Source organism: Periophthalmus magnuspinnatus, chromosome 22, assembly GCF_009829125.3.
Source record: "Periophthalmus magnuspinnatus isolate fPerMag1 chromosome 22, fPerMag1.2.pri, whole genome shotgun sequence".
In the NCBI taxonomy this organism is placed as follows: domain Eukaryota; kingdom Metazoa; phylum Chordata; class Actinopteri; order Gobiiformes; family Gobiidae; genus Periophthalmus; species Periophthalmus magnuspinnatus.
Genome location: NC_047147.1, coordinates 14,527,846 through 14,548,087, shown reverse-complemented (window position 1 = coordinate 14,548,087; position 20,242 = coordinate 14,527,846). Strand labels below are relative to the sequence as shown.

The 20,242-nt window shown below is 40.0% G+C and overlaps 2 protein-coding genes across 2 annotated transcripts in view; one reads left to right on the top strand and one right to left on the bottom strand.

Annotated features, from left to right (window-relative positions):
* The first annotated feature begins 1,424 nt into the window (after positions 1–1,424).
* eif2ak4 (eukaryotic translation initiation factor 2 alpha kinase 4) lies at positions 1,425–18,342 on the top strand. Its single transcript, XM_033987998.2, has 39 exons — positions 1,425–1,824; positions 1,909–2,024; positions 2,308–2,410; positions 2,521–2,694; positions 2,763–2,843; positions 2,924–3,072; positions 3,358–3,458; positions 3,526–3,683; positions 3,764–4,302; positions 4,423–4,538; positions 4,623–4,774; positions 4,840–5,267; positions 5,346–5,418; positions 5,498–5,587; positions 5,958–6,080; positions 6,169–6,273; positions 6,610–6,673; positions 6,745–6,824; positions 7,055–7,156; positions 7,243–7,293; positions 7,370–7,606; positions 8,537–8,612; positions 8,895–9,016; positions 9,269–9,318; positions 9,400–9,568; positions 10,222–10,338; positions 10,423–10,488; positions 10,572–10,742; positions 10,818–10,952; positions 11,154–11,261; positions 11,522–11,650; positions 12,734–12,820; positions 12,968–13,080; positions 13,162–13,220; positions 13,763–13,866; positions 14,184–14,252; positions 14,780–14,824; positions 15,688–15,803; positions 16,880–18,342. The coding sequence occupies exons 1-39, from the start codon at positions 1,696–1,698 to the stop codon at positions 16,935–16,937; spliced, it is 4,965 nt and encodes a 1,654-aa protein (XP_033843889.1). The 5' UTR covers positions 1,425–1,695; the 3' UTR covers positions 16,938–18,342.
* crim1 (cysteine rich transmembrane BMP regulator 1 (chordin-like)) overlaps positions 18,318–20,242 on the bottom strand; it is a 35,623-nt gene continuing 33,698 nt past the window's right edge. The window contains exon 15 of the mRNA XM_033988057.2: positions 18,318–20,043. Within this exon, the coding sequence (XP_033843948.1) occupies positions 19,852–20,043 (192 nt within the window). The 3' untranslated portion in view covers positions 18,318–19,851. The remainder of the gene's footprint in view (positions 20,044–20,242) is intronic.

The window sequence follows — 20,242 nt, the reverse complement described above, 5'->3', positions numbered from 1 at the left end:
CTCAAATAAATCAACTGCTAGGGTTATTGTAGAGTCAGTAGTGTGTAAAGTATGTGGTTGCATCAATGCCGTAGTAAGAACACTGTTTGAAATATGAATGAATAATTGTCATACTGAATGATTGGCAAAATATTGTGTACATGCCTTTCTTTCTGTCATAACAATTATTAACAGTGTCCAAAATTATAATTCATAAAAGCTGCAGTGCCATTAATGTGCCATAAGTTGCTTTTGCTTCATAAACTTATTTGTAACTTTACCATTATCAAGTGTTATCTTTTGGATTTTCATACTTATCACAGAACCAAATGGTGACCCACAGACAGGAACTGAGTTTGGATCTAGTTAAAAAAATGAAAACATTGTAGAGGAGTGTTAAGCGTGCAGCTGGTATGCCCACCTAGCCTCCTTAACGCGTAGAACAGCTGATGGCTCCAGTGGTGTCAGTGCTCTGAGCTGATTGGCCCGGCTGTCTCCTTGTAGGGTTATGGTGAGCACGCACGCAGCCACAGGGGCTCCTGGGTAGTGAGTTCAAACAGGAGGCCCATATTTGTCCTAAGCCCCTTCCCAACCATATATTCTCCATAAACCCCAGACATTTATGAGGTAATACTCACATCTATGTAAATACAAAGAAGTAGATAAATGGGGATAAAAATTCAAACAATTACTTGAGTGATACATATTGTAGTTTTAATATAAAATATTTGATGAAATAATCTTGTTATATAATCGCTGTTTGAGTGGCATTACTTTACTAAGGTATGATTGCATTCTTCTGTTCTGGCCTCACCAGATAACATACCACTCTATTAATAGATGCCCCTGGATATTTAGATAAAGAGCTGGATGCAGAGAAAGCATCTCATTGCCTATGCATATGGTAAAGAATTACTAGAATCAGCACTGGTTTGAGAGAGGGGAAAAAAATCATTATCATTACAATCCTAACAATTTCTTTCTAAACAGAATTTATCAAAAACATATGTGAATATATAACCTGATACCTTTAGCAATGTAATGGAGGCAAGTTGTAACGGATAAGACTGTGTTTTTATCGTGGAACAGACAAATAAATATCGATTCTATTCTATTCAGTTTTGTTCTTTCTTTCTTTCCCCTTGTTAACATACCTTAGGTACAGTGAACAGCTAAGTGAAGTCTATATATGATTCAAATATTCCCAGTTTGTGTAGCACAATTCCCAGGCCAGAGGTTAAACGCACATATATATCACTACAGTCTCTAAAACAAATCAACTTACTTTATTCAATTAACATAACAATTTGCAGAATGTAATTATTAATGTTATGTATAATTAGGCTCATACCGTGCAGTGCTTCTCATTGTGCCTTTAATAAAACGTGTTTGCTGCCCTCTAGCGTTACCGTCAACAAACGTGATGACGTTTCACATGCGACCCTGCGCTTGTTGCGACAGCCACGCGACGGTGGCTGTAGATTGGTGGTTGTTGCTGCCTTCGAAGTTGTGGGCATGGTAAAATTATGATGAAGTTATGATGGTTATCTGATACAGCCCTACTGAGTTTTTTTGTTTTTACAACATACGAGCGCGGTGCGTTCAGCAGTGCAGTGCATAAGTTCGCTGAGCTAAAGCTTCGGCTCTTCCTGGTTTTTCTTCTGCTCGTGTCGTGCGTGAGAGAGCACAGCAACACTGCCATGTAGCGATTCAAGAATGAGCGGTCAGCACACTCACACAGATGGGACAGACGACTACACTGTGCAGCAGGAGAATGAGCTAGAGGCTCTCGCGTCTATATTTGGAGATGACTTTCAGGATCTCCGAAATAAGGACCCGTGGAAGGTAGCCTCAGACAGACAAGTCTCCACAGCTAGCTCTAGTTGTTGATGATGTGGCTTTTTACATATGTGGTGGGTCTCTGTCCAGGTTAAAAGGCCTCCAGAGGTACACCTTTGCCTACGTCCCAATGGGTTAAATCACAAACAGGAGTGCTACGTGACAGTGGACCTGCTGGTCAAATGCCCAGCAACATACCCAGATTTGTAAGCAGCATACGCCCACTCTGCACCTTCCTCTGTGACTTCTATGGGAGTTTTGTGATAATTGAACATGAAAAGCAACATACCCCTCTTTAACCTTATAGGACCTAAAGTTGCATTTGAGCCTTTAGACACTTGCTAAATAATTTGTTCTGATCTCCTTGTCAAACAAAATGATTTTATGGCTGCTGTGCAGAATATACTTTAGTAAGCCAGTAATACATACTGTAAATGAATTTGTTAACATAACAACAACACTTATTGTTGTCATTGTATGTCTTCACAGGCCTCCAGAGCTGGAGCTTAAAAATGCCAAAGGTCTCTCAAATGAAATCCTCCAAAATCTTCAGCGTGAAATCACCAACTTGGCCACTGCCCGATGTGGCGAGGTATGACATGCGGGCAAACTGATTGTACTATATATATTAATAATATAATTTCTTAGTTGCTGATATATATTTATCCAATGATATTGTTGTATATGTTTCCTCTCTGTAAGGTGATGATTTATGAACTGGCAGACCACATCCAGGGCTTTCTGAGTGAACACAACAAACCGCCATCACGCTCTTTCCATGAGGAGATGCTGAAAAACCAACGCAGACAGCAGGAGAAAAAAGCTCTGGAAGAGCAGCAGAAGATGGACCTACAGCGGAGACAAGAGGAGGAAATGGTCAGGAATTTGACATGAACAAAATTTTACATTAAACTAGTGACATGTTCATGTAAAATATATTTTAGGAAAAAGAAATTATGGCTGTGATTCAAAAGAGGGAGGATCAGAAACGAGAGGAAAAGAGAAGAAAAGAAATGGCCAAACTGGTGAAGTCATTATCATCATGTCATAATATTTCATACATAAGCTTCAAAGTTTGACTTTGTTGTCCTGTGCCATTATTAAGGAGCGGTTAGAGTCCATTGAGCAGACAAATGCTGCCAAAAGTGTTCTGGGTAGGAGTCCTCCAAGCCCTGTTACATCTCCATACGATCTGTCAGAAATCAAAAAAGGCATCGCTAATCGCTGTCGGACTACCTCAAATTCACGACACAGGTAACAGCACTGTGGGTTTTTTTTTAATCACTGTGACAAACTATTCCAAGTTAATCACATTAAACAAAATCTACAACAATACAGACACAGATGACACAATGTACAATCATAACAGATTTTCATTTCAATATAATGTTGACATTGGACAGTGTTACACAACAACTGATAATGAATTATATCTATGAAGATCTTTAATATTATATTATTAAATTATATAATAATAATAATAATAATCTTCTTCTTATTCTTCTTCTTATTATTAATAAATTATATTATGTTTTATAGGCGCGATACAGTTGGTGAAGATAACCATAGAGCGCAAGAACTCCTAAATTTTAGCAGCACCACATTTGGAGAACTTGCTGTTCATAAAGGCAAAAATTTGGGTGAGTTTTGGATAAATCTACAAATTTTGCATTTGAAATGATCTTATATTTTTGTTTTGTTTCTTAGGTGTGAGTGAGAGGCTTGGCCGCAGTGTTCATTATGGGTTTGAAGTGAACTCTGGTGACTTTGTGGTCATCTATGAGTGGTCTCTAAGGTGGAGTAAGAAAATGGGCAAGTTCTTCACTAGTCAGGAGAAAGGAAAGATTGAAAATTGTAAAAAGCAGGCACGTGTTCAAGGCACACTCACTACAAGAGAATAGGTATTCATAAAATTATATAAATAATTTTCATTTTTTCTGTGTAGATCCATGGAGCAGAAAATGAGTTGAACTCCCTCCTGCGGCTGGAGCATCCAAACCTCGTACATTATATGGCTCTGAGCTCCACTGAAAAGGAGGACTGTATTATTATTAACCTTCTTGTGGAACATGTATCTGGGACCAGTTTAAACCAACATTTAAAGACCCAAATGCCTGTGTCTTTAGACAAACTCTGTCTCTACACCAGCCAGTTGCTGTCTGCTCTGGATTACCTCCACTGTAACTCCGTTGTCCATAAGCAGCTGGGGGCGTCCAGTGTGATTGTAGACTCTGAGGGAAATGTGCGGCTGACTGATTATAGCTTGTCTAAGAGATTTGCAGACATCTGCAAAGAAGACATTTTTGAGCAATCGCATGTACGTTTCTCAGAGGCCACTGCCATGCCCACCAAGACGGGCAAAAAAGGGGATGTATGGAACCTGGGTCTAATGCTGCTCAGTTTGAGTCAGGGAAAAGAAGTGACAGAGTATCCTGTGACTGTACCCACCAGCCTGCCCGCTGACTTTCAAGACTTCCTTCAAAAGTAAGTTGAGGCCAAGACAGAAGCTCTTAACCAGTTAACCAGTTCAGATGCTGTACTGTATGTATAATGTATATTGTCTAGCAGGGTATGTATTTTTTATCTCTTTGTGTATTTATGTAGGTGCTTGTGTCTGAATGATGGTGAAAGGTGGACACCTCAGCAGCTCTTAGAACACTCTTTTCTAAAGCCTCCATCTCCCAAATTGTCTCCACACTGTCAGGATGCAAGCCCTGAAGGTAATCTATAATAATATACAATTGATTGTACTGTACTATAAAATCTACCCAACTAAACCATCTTTACTGCTCATTTGTTTACAGATCTTGTGGACTTTGCATCCACTGTTATTCCACAGAGCCATATTCTGAATGCTCCTTTTAGCTCAGGTGTGCAGAGGCAGTTTTCACGCTACTTTAATGAGTTTGAGGAACTCCAGTTACTTGGAAAAGGGGCCTTTGGTGCTGTTATAAAGGTAATTAAGAACAACTTTTATGTTTCTATTCTTTTTCAGTTTCTCACAGTGTCTTGCCTTTTTAGGTTCAAAACAAACTGGATGGCTGCTACTATGCTGTGAAGCGTATCCAGGTGAACCCAGCATGCAAGCAGTTCAGAAGGATTAAGGGCGAGGTGACCCTACTGTCTCGCCTAAATCATGAAAACATTGTCCGTTACTATAACGCATGGATAGAGAAACACGAGAAACCATCTGTGGGTGCACTGAGCAACAGTGACAGTTCTGAGCCACAAACGCCTGAAAAGAATCTTCAGGAAAAGAAGCCCTCAACTAAGAATGAGCTTGGACTATTGGACAATGTAGAGGACATGGCACCACCTCCTGCCCTGTCCAGTTCCGTTGAGTGGTCTACTTCTATTGAGAAATCTTCAAGTGCAAAGTGCAGTGGCCATCAATCTAGTGATGAAGATGATGATGATGATGATGAAGATGTGTTTGGTGCCTCCTTTTTGTAAGCATTAAAAACAAACTTTTTCATTTTATACTGTTAAAACTGTCATGTATTATCTATTTTTGTTTGTTTTTTTAGGCCATCAGACAGTAGCTCAAGGAGTGACATCATCTTTGACAATGGTGACGATAGCATGGATGAGATGTCTCAGGTTTGAGGATTTCGCTTTCTATTATTTTAGATTTTCATTAAGAATGAAACACTAATAGAGTAAAATCAACATTTGCCAGATGGAACAAAGCAAGAAGCCTGTGGTTGACACAATGGAGAGCACAGAGTCAGAGCGTTCTCTCCTCATAGCACATTATTTATACATACAGGTATGCTTCTGCATTACATTCTGTTGTACCGTCTGTGTAATACCTCAGTCGTCCAGGTCTGATCCATAGTAAAAGTCGACATTAAATCTGTCAACTGGACAAAACGTTGTAGGATTGAAGACGTTTAGCTACTCTTCCAAGATGCTTCCTCAGTTCTGGTCAGATTGCTGTTGGACTCTGCCTTATATCTATCTGAAGGGAAGAGCTTACTATACCGAAACTGTAAACTGCTGGCTTGGATGAGCAGCGAAACGTCTTCTCTCCTACACCGTTTTGTCCAGTTGACAGATATAACGTTGGCTTTTACTATTCTGTTGCACTCTCAAAGTCATCTATACAATATTACGTACTTTTTCTTTGTTCCATGTAGATGGAATACTGTGAGAAGAGCACCCTAAGAGACACAATAGATCATGAACTTTATTTGGACCAAATTCGGCTCTGGAGGTTGTTCAGGGAAATACTGGATGGTTTGGCATATATTCATGAGCAGGTATGTATGTGGTATTGTCTGTTCTATTGATTATTATGTCTGTGCAACCATTTCAATATGGTCTTTCATCAACCTCTGCCTCCATCAGGGTATGATCCACAGAGACTTGAAGCCTGTCAACATTTTCCTTGACTCTCAGGACCATGTGAAAATCGGGGACTTTGGACTGGCTACTGATCATCCAGCTAATGTGGTATGCTAGTGAAGCATTGCTAAACATTTACCTGTAACACTTTATAATTACTACACCTTAATTAGCCTCTACAAATCATTTAGAAGTGCTTAATTCATAATGAACCAACAGTTAATAGAATGATTCAGGCTTAATAACTACTTAATACCAAACTCTAACTACCTACCCCTTATTTAAGTAGTTATTAAGTGTGGATCATTCTTAATAAACAATTTGTTCACCGAGTCTTTCTTCCTGCTGTATTAAGGCTGTAAATGGTGGAGTTTTTGTGTTACCCATTTGAAGTCGTGTGAAGTATATGAAGTAAGCAGTGCTAACATGTTAACGCTGTTTCAGGCAGCTGCGAGTTTCAAAGGGGATGAGAGCGGTGCAGCAACAATACCCAAACCTGACCCAACTGGTATGATTACAATTTTTGTTTCATTGTCAGTCCAGCTCTTTTGACTAACTGTTATGATTGGTTGGGCATAGGTAACATGACTGGCATGGTTGGTACTGCCCTATATGTGAGCCCAGAGGTGCAAGGAAACACCAAAGCCACCTACAACCAAGTAACCCATTTTACATATACATCTTAGGATTTGAAATGTCATTCTTTTTAAATTGATAATCTTTTACTGTTCAAGTGATTAATAACCTGTTGAAGACTTGTTGTCTCTATAATAATGTAGTCCCAAGCATCAAGTATGCATGTGTACGTAGCTTATCTTGTTTACATTCAGTAAGTAGGTCTTTAGTCAGTGCGGTCTTGTTAACTAAGGGTTCCATTTTTTATGTCTAGAAAGTTGATCTGTTTAGCCTGGGTATCATCCTGTTTGAGATGTCCTACCGCCCAATGACCACTGGAGCTGAACGCATCACTGTCCTGAGCCAGCTGCGTGTGGTATGCACGTCTATAGCTGTGGGATTCTGTTTAATACTTCTTTTTTTTTTATCTGTGAATCTAACTTTATTATTTTTTTGTGACAGGAGCCCATCACATTTCCAGATGATTTCAATCCGAATAATCAAGGAACACAGGTAAACAAAACAAAACAATAAAAAAAATCCATCCATTCTCAACCATAATACATATACTTCTTTGCTCTAAAAACAGAGAAAAGTGATAGAGTGGCTGCTAAACCATGACCCTGCTCTCCGCCCCACTGCCCAAGAGTTGCTAAAAAGTGAACTGCTGCCCCCTCCCCAGATGGAAGAGTCTGAGCTGCATGAGGTGCTGCAGCACACTATGGCCAATGTCAGTGGAAAAGCCTACCGCACCATGGTGGGTCAGCTGTTTGCTCAGAACACCACCCCCGTCATGGATTACACCTATGATATAGATCTGCATAAGGTAAATGCTATGCTTTTCCAGTATTTTATCATTTAATCAAATATCTACAATACAGAGTTGCCAAGTCTGCTTTTTATAGCGACATTGGGCTTCTTTTTTTGGAACAGTTGAGGTTTTGTTTTGTTTTTTGGCCTTGCTCCCGAGAGATACTTCCATGTCATAAAAAAGGTGATTTTTAGCAGTTTTAGCTTTTTTTTAAAATTAATTTATTTTAATTAGGACAGTGCATATTAATCAACATGTCAACAAACAGCATCAATGTAAACATGCCGGAATTAGCACAATAGCTAGTTTACCTCCGTTGTCCTAAGGCAGGCCAAAAACAGAACATTTAAAGAAACACACAGATGAGACAAAAGTGCACATAGACATGACAACAAGTTAACCACAACAGACCATTCTCTGAGTTTAAGAGGCCCCAAGAAGAAAATAATCTACATGTGTCAGCATGTTTGATTATTTTTCAACCAATGTTTTCACATTAAAACCCATTAATTAGACCATTAATTACTGAAATACACCTGTAATGTAATTAAAATCTGCGCTATAATTCAGCAGCATTTAATTAGTTGCTTTTTGGAGGACTTATTTTTGTGGGATTCTGGTTGCTTGTTTTGGGCTATTTTCAATGGCTTTATTGCTTGTTGCTCTCTGAAAATCTGGCAACCCTGCTACAATTTCTTGTGCAGATGTAACCCTCCTCTGTATGATGCTTGGAGCTTTTTAAATTTAAATAGCAGCTTGTATGTTGTGTTTTAGCCCAGAGTGGAGAGTTGCTTTTCTCACCTCTAGATGTCACTCTGCTCAAACACATTGGTTCATTGCTCCCCTGTTCTCTTGTTGCAGCCTCACTCGTGTAGTAATAGACTGTTAATAGCTTAATCGATACCTTCTGATTTTTAACAGTGCGTTTGTTTGTACTCCCTTCAGGGTAGCTTCAGCTTCACTGGTGTTAAATTGCAGCAGTATGTGTATGAAACCATCACCCGGATCTTCAAGAAGCACGGTCAGTCCTCTGCTGTGTATAACTATGCACACCTTGACTTATGACCCACTGTAAGCCTCATTTAGAGACACATCCCCACATGTGCTCCAGTGAGGGGCATTTCAACAATAAGTGTACTGTTGGGCAGCACACAGGCCCTGCAGGTGCTGCTTCTATTTCTGTGAACTCTACACATGATCATGTCCAGCTGTTTGCATTTGTCTAAGATTACATTGTATCTCCTCATGTACTATTTGTAATAGGTTAACAGTACCCTATAGATACTCCTTTGAATATTTACAGGGGCAGTTCGTCTTCAGACTCCCATGCTCCTACCTCGAAACAGGAAGCTGTACGAAGGTGGTGAGCTGGCTTGCTTCATGGACCATAGTGGAATGCTAGTTACGCTGCCCTTTGACCTACGGGTGAGTCTGACACATGCTTACAAATAAAACACAAAGGTGAGCACGGCCCTGTTTGAGCACGATCTAATTACGCTGGTAGTCGCATTAGCACTTCGACTCGCAGCGTTAGAGAGCAATCAGCAGCTGCCCTCAGATGAGGCTGCTGCAGGAAAGCCTCAGGTCTAAATGCTTGTTTCCACTTTTTGATTGATTGCAGACTAATTCAGTCTTCAGGGGCTTTGTATAGGCTGACCCATGTCTCTCTTATTTTAGATGGCTTTTGCACGATTTGTGGCACGCAATAATGTCACTCAACTGAAGAGGTACATTAAAATGAATATTTCTTCACTGTAGTGTTGTACTGTTGGACCTTACACCCAATTATTGTTTGTATTCCTCCATAGGTACAGCATTGAAAAAGTGTTTCGCCCCAGAAAGTTGGACCGTGCCCACCCCAGGGAGCTTGTGGAGTGTGCTTTTGACATAATCACAACAGTCACAAACAGTGTGCTCCCTGATGCAGAGACCATCTACACCATTTACGAAATTATTCAAGAGTTTCCTGCTCTTCAGGTAGCCTACTTTCAAAGTTCCTACTGTGGAATGGCTTTATTCATTTGTCTTAGCTATAACTATTCATTTCAGAGCAATCTTGGTGAATGTAGACATGAAGGTCTTTAATTACGGTGCAGAGTCCCCAGCTTCCACACTGATGTCAAGGCAAAGAATTTTTTTAGACAAGATGAATTATTGTGCTGTTACGGACATATCCGGTCAACTTGTTTTTCTTCCTTTATAATTCCCGTCACATTCCATCGCTACAACTGTCCTCACTCCCTCACAGAGTTCCAGCGCACTTGATATTTACTCTGTAAATCTGTTATTCACAGCTTTGTTCATTTCCTTCCCCTGCAGCACAGTCAGATCCTGAGAGCTACAAACATGCTCCCAGTACAGTTTTTGTCTGTCTCCTGAACCTAGTTAAACAGGAGCTTGGCCTCTGGCTCCATAACCTTGTCAAACAATTTGGTTTTAAGTGAAAAACAAGACAAATCATAAGGCTCAAGAGGGCAGTGGGAGAATGATACTTTGCATTGTCCACAATGTGTTCTGAAAAGTAACAGTTTGCCAAAACGTTCACTAGCAATAAACATTGTTCTGATTCTTGCTGTTGACTTTATCTGCAAAGGGTTAAAGGTGACTTAAGATGTGTTTTGCGACCACAGGAAAGAAACTACAACATCTACCTGAACCACACAAGCCTATTGAAAGCCATCCTGCTCCACAGTGGAATCCCAGAGGACAAACTGAGCCAGGCCTCCAATATACTGTGTGATGCTATGGCAAGTGCGGGGCACATAAGCTCCACGTACGACTACACTGTGTACCTATTGTTAATGTTTGTATTAACACGGCTTTTTCTGCAGTCTGAGAAGCTGACCAAACGGGAGGTAGAGGCTAAATTCTGCAACTTCTCTCTGTCAACCAACAGTGTGAGTGTCTAGAGGATATCTGAATCTGAAATCCTCAATAATACGTTAAGTGACATGTGCTAATATTCCTATGTTACTTTCAGCTGCAAACATTATACAAGTTCATAGAGCAGAAGGGCAGCCTCCAGGACCTGGCCCCACTCTTAGCACTGCTCACCAAACAGAAGACCGCTGTCACACAGCTGGCCAAGCAGGGTCTCAAGGACCTGGAGGAGCTCACTGTGCTGCTGAATCGACTGGGGGTCAAATTACCGGTAATTTTGGGTGGGCCATATTTTAGACTATGTGCAGAATTTTACTTGGCGGATGTTAACATATTTGTTTTATAGGTTGTGATCAACTTGGGATTGGTGTACAAAGTTCAACATCACTCCGGGATCATTTTCCAGTTTGTTGCCTTCATTAGAAAGCGGAAAAGAACAGTTCCAGATATAGTGGCTGCTGGAGGCCGCTATGATCATTTGGTATGTTTTACTGTAAAGTATTAGTCATCCACATTCCCCATATTAAAACCAATAAATAAACTGCAGTCTTAAGAATGCGTGTGAACCACATGTTTTTCATCCCAAACCTACTATAAATCCTCTGTGTTCTCTCACTTTATAAAGCACTGTTAGCTATGCCGTCTCCATGGTATCATTATACTTTCTGTTTTGTGCTCATAGATTGTGGAGTTTCAAAGTCCGGCATCCACAGCACCAGTCACCTCTGCAGTGGGGGCCAGTGTAGCTCTGGACAAAGTGTGTGCTGCTATGGCAAGCATGGAGGAGCCAGTAAGCACACACACACTCCCAGGATGTGATATTTTACAGTAATTATTGTAATAGAGCAGCAGCAGGCAGACATTTCATATTTAATGATGCCTTATTCAAGCATCCAGGTGCCATAGCTTTTAGATCCTAATGACTATGATCACTGGGCCTCTTGACACCATACAGTTATATTTAGAGCCACTTCATTTACATGTTAGATACGCAGGCTGACTATGTATTATTCTGTTTTGTAATTCTGTCGTTTTTGTTTTCTGTGACAGCCCCCAATAAGCTCATGTGATGCTTTGGTGGTTCCAGTTGGTCATTCGTCTTTGTCCAAAGCCATCAGTGTTGTCCAAAAACTGTGGAGCATGGGAGTGTCTTCAGACCTCACCTATGATGTCTCACAGGTGAGTTGTGTGGCTCAATGAATACAACATTTACCTTTTGTAATGATTTGGTGGTAGTTGTCAACTTATTGCCCCTACTTCTGGTTCTCATGGTTTTTGTATTTTTGTCTTTGTGATGTTGTATTGTATTCTTCATCATTTGACTTTTAATTTTAAGAGCTGTTTTTGATACATCGAGTAAGGCAAATCAAATGAGACAAATCTTTTAGAAACGTCTGTGGGTGAAGGTCTAGTCTAGTCTAGTCTAAATATAGCTTACACTTAGGATGCAGAGGCTCTTTCAGGGGACCACAGGTCACTCCTGGAGCTGTTTCCAGACTGGTGGAGGAACAAATCTTAGTGGATTGTTGGGCCTCTACTCTTAAAGGAGGCAACACCTGATTCCTTCCCATTTAGGAGGATAAGTTTTAGTTTTGAAGCAAATGCACACTATGCATAGTGTTTCACAGTAGAAGGAACTCATGAAAAGAACCCTTTGTTACTTCTAAGAGACAAAGAAGGTGTTGAATTTGTTACCAAAAAGTCCTTGTTATGCAAGCAATGAATCTGTGGTCCCTAAGTTTGTTTTTCATTTTAATCTGCCCAAGTGAGATGTTGCAAACCAATCTTTTCTATTTTGGTCCCAGTTTCATTGTGCGTTGCCCTACCTCAATAATGAGCCCTTCTTTGTTGTAATTTTGTGATGTAAAAGGATAAGCTAAAGGAACAAGCTGTGTTGTTTATTGACACTTTGTTGGTACTGTGTCATATGCTTTCGAGACCAATCTGATGGGATTTGAGGTGGAGAGATCCCATTTAAACCTATTGGTTCTCTTCACTGAACTTGTTTTTAACACCTCTCACATGCTGTCTTCATCTTAGTTCAACCTTGGGATTTTATAGACCAAATATGGCAATTACTTCTCTCACTAGTGGTCATGAGTGGATTTGAGATGCTCATCAGCCTTCACCTAGTATCGGACGTGACTTGTTCTGTCAGTGGGAGTTTAGGCATATTGTTTGATTGTTTGACAGAAATCTTTTTAAAGTTATAAATGGTATGTATTCATTTTTGAGTTTTTGAGTGTTATTTTTGTTTTTTAGTCTCAGGAAACCTTAATGGAACAATGCCGACTGGCTGGTATCACCTGCATGGCCATGGTCTCTGACAAGGAAGGCAGCTATGTAAAGGTAATCCGCCTCCATCTGTAGTATATGAAACCTGTACTGTGCATAAATTGTCGTCTTTACTAAAACATATGTGTTCCACTTCTGACATTGTAAATAATGGTAACGATATATACAGCAACGCCTGTAAAATGAATTTTGTCTTTGCAGGTGAAATCATTTGAGAAGGACAGACAGTCTGAGAAAAGAATTCCAGAGAATGACTTGGTGGACCACATTGTTCAGAAATGTCGGACCAAATTCTTTGAAGAGCGAAACATCAGGTAGAGACATAGTGGAGCTGCAGGGACTTGTGGGGCCTTAAAAGGGTTTATCTTCTAACAGTTGTGCTTATGCCTCTGCAGGGAAATCTCTGAAGGCATGTCTCTCCCCAATCCCAAAGGATCACTGCTCAACACTACAGGTACAGGGCTGCGTAAGCTGCTCTTTACATCTCACTCCTATTTAATCCTCATGCTGAGTATTTTACCCATGAGGCCTCACTTCACCATCAGACATAAGAGTTTCTTGCTAAGTGCTTAATGTGGTCAAATTATGTGCCATTATAAGAGAGAGTGTTATGAAAGTTGGGTTAATACATACAAGAGTTTAAATGTTTTTGTAAGAAAATAAACACAGCTATTACTGCAAACATGTCACGTTTTTGCGACGACCAACAGACCAAAGGGGCTTTCCATATAATGAAAAAGTAGTGCATTTCAGGTGCACTATGTAACTCTTCTGGTAGATGGAATGTGCCACAGTATGACATTAAACTTTCAATGGAGACTTGGTTGCACCACTAAGCGAAGTTACAGGTCAGATTTGTGGAGAGGCAAACAATAATGCGTCTTTTTCAAGGTATTTCTGAGCAATAAAAACACCAGTAATTGAATAATTGCGAGATAGATAAGTTTATTGTGGATATTGCACATTAAAATACTTTATTTTCTAAATTTATTTCAGGTTTATCAGAGCAACATGGCAGTAGCACTACTGTGAATATGAATGTGAATGTCATCAGCCCAGAGAAGGTTTCGGCAAGTGCTAGACGACGTTATGAGACCCAGGTCAGTGTATTTTCCATTCCTTTTTGATCCTTTTATGCAACATAACTTTTTTATGCTAAAGAGGTGTCTTGCCCAAGGGGACAATGAGTGGGATGTGAATAACCAGCCAGTTATAGAGTAACTTAAGTCTGTATGAGTGTGTATGACTGTTGGAATTTGAGGGTAATTATTGTACTGCACACAAGCTTTAAACTCCCTCTAAAATAATCAGAGTGCTTATGATTCCATTTAGATGATAATTATCCTTCCTGCTTTATGTCCGGTCATGGGAACAGTTATTCTCCTCGATCATGTTTTTCACTCTTATCTCCCCTCAGATCCAAACCCGATTACAGAATCTCGGGAGCAATTTACAGAACAAGAGCAATGACATTGAGGTTCTGGCAGTAAGTCATTTGTTTGTTTACCTCTTTATCCCTCTCAAACTCTGCACCCTTTTTTCTCTGCATGGTCGCCTTATCTTTTGAGCTCATGTGTGAAATCACAGGAGGAAGAAACGGCTTCTGAGAGCTAAAACAGCAAACATCACAGGAGCAGCCTCATAGTTGAACCTGTTAGCCATATCTTGGCTAGCAATTCATTTTGGGTGCTCAAGGTGCTCATTTGTGGTTTTTTTCTGACAAGCCTTACCACTGTGATTAGAGTTGCAATTCATTTTGAACACTTACATGGGCATTTGAGAGAGCACAAACAGGGTCTGATGTTTTTATTGCACAGTTTTTATTGGCAGTCAGAGTAGTTCCAGTTTAACCTTTCAGTTTAAAATAAGAATATCTCAAATACAAACATAATCTGCAACTGCATGCTCCTCTATGTTATTGTGTATGAATGTTTAACTTTTCAACTCAATGTATTGTTTTCACTGCTTGCCTGAGACAATGATCACCAATGTTTTGCTTGTGTTATCTTCCAGGTGGACCTGCAAAAGGAAACTCTGATCTACTTCCTTTCTCTGGAGGTCTGTTGGGACTGCCTTGATTAAGCATGTTGTTGAGTCAATAATGCAGGCTATATTTGAATGAATAGTGGGCGCTACAGTGGGAAGTGGAAAGAACTGCCAGTGAGGTCAGGCCTCGAGACAGGAAGAGGGGATCCCGCTTGCTTCCTTACAGTCCTGGCTGACGAGGAGCAGAGTGAGGGAACACCCTGGACTTTTTCCACAGCCCACTCATTTCACGAGGCTCTCACGTTTGCAGGAACATTATAGTGAACAAAAGAGCTCTGAGAAGGTGTTTATATCACATTCCATGCTCCTGAGAAAATCACTCATAAAAAAGTGTTGGTTCCCTCTGTTAAAAGACTTAAATTATATTGTGGTAAGAAACATAAGGAGAGGTGAAAATGCCCTCCACACTGGGATTATATAGGCAATGTCCTTCACTCAGTAACTGAAAAGGCCACCTACACCGGCCGCACATATGTCAGAAAACACTCGTGGAGTATAAAAACCATGACAATACACAGTGTGTAAAACCAGGCGTGCAGGAAAGGTCTGTTTTGAATATAGCAAATTGCTCCAAGTCACACAAGGAACAAGAAAATCTATAAACCTACTTGCGCTTTGTGGCTTCACAGCTCTGCTCCCTTTGACATGCACAAATATACTCCACGGCTGGACATAAAACCCCTATTCATTGGCTGCAAACGCCTTAGCTATAGAGCGGGGCGGCCATAGTTAACGGTATGACAATGACAACTGTATTTTGTTATGATTTCTGACAAAGAGATTGAGCTCACTGCTAGTGGTTTGTACATGTTTGACTTTCATACTTAAAGGGGTGATGCATTTTCTGAAAGGCTGTTATTTTTGTTTCATTACAGTTTGACAGTGATGAACAGTTCAACAGCAGCGTGAAGACTCTCCTGTCTAGACTCCCCAAACAGCGCTACCTGAAGTCCATCTGTGAAGAGATCCACCAACTCAAGATTATGAAGAAGTAAGTCCTTTTGTGTTACTGGAAGTTTTTTTTTTTTTTTTTTTTTTTAAATCACTAGTTTTTAGGCCCGGAGTAACAATCAATTTAAAATGTATTCCATGGTTGTATCAATTCAGGTGTGTAGTCATTTTTGTCCCTCGAGCATAGGGGTTTGTTAGTTAGTTTGGTACTAACTTTTTAGATAGCAGTTAGTTTATTAAGAATGATTCAGGCTCAGTAACTATTTAATCCAATCCAATACTTAGCTCATGTTTTATTTACACTAGACATTCCTAAATTTTATTTAGTTATACAAATGCGCATAAACGTGAATACATTTGATCTGGAATAAATCACAGAGTGGTCGAATGTGATCATATGGCAGGACACTAATGCTGCACAGACATTTTCCAAGCAAACTTCTGAATTGGGGGGGTCCAGATCCTGGACCCCCACTGCCCCCCCAGCTTTGCATAAAATTCCACACTTCCTTATAAGAGTGGTTGCCATTCTTCAAGCCTCTTGTGTAGCAGACCAGGTGTAGCAGTGACATTCAGCCCATCAAAGAGAGCTGTTAGACTGATAACTACAGGCTTGCTCCACGCCAAATCCGCCTCTGATCCCCTTTTCCTGAGGTGAAACCCGGAACGATTTTCTGTGTTTGGTCTTATGGGGTGTTGCTTGGAGTGCTGACTGATTGACCAGTAGCATTCAAATTGTGTTTTAAATCGGGGTGTTAGTAAAGTGTCTGTGTTTGGGCATTGTTGTCCTTAGTAACCTGTCTGCAAAAGAATACATGTATGAGGTAAAGTAGGATCCATAAATTAGATGGTAAGAGCAAATCAAAGCCACTCATTTAAGCTTTCTCATGAGAGCACTTGGTTTTCATTTGCTGTCTCTGATGTGTGCCTGATTTGCCATTTGGGAAGAAAGTCTTTGCTGATTGGGTCATGAATTAAGGGCACAGCATGGTTCTATATAGTCTTGATTCTAATAAAACTACTCATCTGCAATGTATTTTCTAAGCTTATGTTTAACTAGTGCAGAGATATTTTCTGTTTTTTATGTTGGAACATTTTGCTCTTTTGCTCTCGCAGGGTGGCTGTGGTGGTCCTATATAGCTACAAAGATGACTATTACAAGATCCTTCTTTAGAGCTGGGGGAGCTCCACTGGTTGGGAGAATAACCTGTAGTCAGCGCTTCTGAGACTGGAAGAGACTGGAAGACACACATTTCAAGCAAGAAGTCTGAAACCACAAGTTTGGACACATTTCTCAGTGTCATAGAGTATGGTAACTGCACACGTAACTTTTTTATTAGTCTGCAGTACGAATTGAAGTGAAGGACTTGCCTCAAAGGAATTGCAAAATCAAGACAAGGGCTTGTGTATTTATGCAAGATGTTTTATATTTGTAATAATGAGGATGGACAGAAGACAGTACATCTTTTTTTGCTGTGAACTTCAGTGTTTCTAAGAGAATGTGAGCTTTACATAATGGGCTACTAAAGCCTCTATTCTAGCAATTACACTGCCTGGCCAAAAAAAAGTTGCCACCAAAAAAATAAGGTCACAAACAAATATTTTGTTGGACTGCCTTTAGCTTTGATTGCATTCGCTTTGGCATTGTTTCAATAAGCTCCAGCCAGTGTTGCAATAATTTTTCACCAAGATCTTGCATTGATGATGGTAGAGTCTGACCGCTGCACGAAGCCTTCTCCAGCACATCCCAAAAATTCTCTATGGGGTTAAGGTCTGGACTCTGTGGTGGCCAATCCATGTGTGAAAATGATGTCTCATGCTCCCTGAACCACTCTTTCACAGTTTGAGCCCGATGAATGTCATCTTGGAATATGCCCGTGCCATCAGGGAAGAAAAAAATCCATTGATGGAATAACTTGGTCATTCAGTATATTCAGGTTGTCAGCTGACCTCATTCTTTGAGCACAGACCGTTGCTGAACCTAAATCTGACCAACAATAGGAGTATCTATGTGCTTAGTTAAATCCAGGTGGCAACCTTTTTTTTGCCAGGCAGTGTATGTTTCAATCACAATACTACATTAAGTTAAGTGACAGATGCTCAAAAACATCCTCAAAAGTTCCTAAAAATAATGTTAGTTGCAAAGACGCAGACATGGACCATTGTTAGTCTGAAGGCCTAGGAAGCTTCCTGAGTGTTTATGGATCCTTCCGCAGATCCTTCCTCACCTTGAACGTTTTGAGTGAGCATTGGGAAATTGTCAGTTTGCCAATGTTGCTGTGCACAAGTCTGTTTTTTTTTAACTGGCATAAATGAGTGGCTCATTCAAACCTCAGACAATGCCTTCTTTACCCCAGCACACATCTGCCTTTCCAGAAGAGGAGAAAAACCTCTTGTACATTGGAGACCTGACTTGAATTTGGAGAGGACAAATTCTTACTTAGAGCATAAGGCCCAATCCAGATGTGTTTGTGACTAGTAGAAATCACTTGCAGATACCACTACAGTGACATCATATAGTAAGAGTTTGCTGTTCAAAGTCTCACCATTGTGGTCCTTTGGTTCACACATTTATTGGTCAAAATGAGTGTAAACATACAGTTCATCAAGGCAACATATTTACATGGTTTACCGAGCAACACAAATAAATAAGGTTGGATAGAATAAAGCAGATAGAAAAGGAAAATGGTCTAAAATGTACAACAGCTTTGGCTACCAAAGGGCATTTTCAAAGGAAAAAAACTATAGTTTAGTATTAATAAATAAAGCTATGTGAAAAAATAAATAAGGTACTCTGTTGTCTACTACTTTAAACTACTTTTTACACGGAGAAGCTTTTACTGTCGCCTCCATTTAAAGCAAAATATCATCATTCAAAAAGAGACAAATCAACTACACTTCAATAAGAACTGGTTGCCCACCAAGTTTTCAGAGAAAAAGGAGAGAAACTGGCAAACAATTGACATTTGGAATCCAAAGCCCTCAGTCCTTTCCTTTATGGAGCAGACTGGTCAGATCCGCTGTTCACTGGAGTGGTTTAACATGTCCATGTGCTTCATATGCTCTCAAATCCCTGATTAGGACCTTTATCCCTACAAGAATCCGCCAGTGGGCTTTCTAACAAAACACCTACAAGAAAAGTGCTATTCCACTAACACACTGTAATGTCTACCATCACATTTACCAACAAACTACCTTATTTTCATGTACATTTTCACAACTATATTGTATAAAAACTGCAAGGATTTTAAACAAAGTATGGTTTCTAAAATGTGTTGGACAGTAACTTAAAACATTTTAAGGCAATCAAATGAAGGCATAACATGGCAAACATTCACTGACTGGTAGCTCCACCTTAAATACAAGTAGTGATAGGTAATCATAGTCATATACAGTCTATGATAATGGCACAGTTGTGAATGTTCCTCAGTAGGATTTTTTTTTTACAATTATCACATCATGAAGCTTTTAAATGCAAGATGCACTGTGACCCTTAAGAACAAATTGTACGGCGTCCGGCTTCGTACACGGAATGACTTATTGAAAATGTTATACTATATATAGAATACATGTCACTCCTAAAGTTGGTAAGGGGAAATGTTTAGACTGCCATTTTCTCCTTGGCCCCTCTGAGGCACCCAGAATAATAAAAGAAGGCCAAGAACAGCACAAGTACAAATACTGTAGAAATATACAAAAACTATGATGGAAAGCACACATTCTAAAGCAGGTAAATCCAATAGGATTATCAGTTCCTTTGGCCTTACTGCCCATAAAATCAGTTCTGTCCACTGCTGCACACTTAAGCAGCATGGTTATACACATGTCACAAGTCCTAAAGCTTTGATTTTGTTTTCTCAGTTTCACACATTTCACATGATGACAGTCATATTCTGTTTTTCTGGTTGCTGTCATCTGTAGTGAGGCAGGTTTTTGAGTGGCCATAGATTGTCCATCTTCCTCTTCACACAACCCAACTGCCAGAGTTTAGGTTGAAAGCCACACGATATGGACAAGACGTGTCTGTCTCACAGTGCATAAATCTAATGTCCCGTGAGAACAGGGGTAAGGCTGGGTGTGGTTGGACTCTAGCGTGTCCAGTCGTTGACCATGCTCAGCTTGGCTCTGGGGATGGTCATCTTATCCGCACAAGAGGAGCTCAGGTCAGGAGAGAAGTGGAGCAGGCCACAGTCATTCTTCACATTTTGGAATTTACTCTCCTTCGATGGCTCCATGTACACAACTGAGTTTTTATTGACATGTTTCTTCAGTATTACAGTCTACAAAAAGACAGGAATTTGTTAGCAATTTTACTTTACTACTGTTTATTACATAAATACAGATAATAAAACTGTGACTATTTTCGTCAAATGTAAAATGCTCCCATATATAATAAAACCTTTATAGTACTTTCATAAATTTGCTGTCTCACTATTGCATATGTGTTCTTAGTGCTTACACTTTTTAAATGGACAAAAA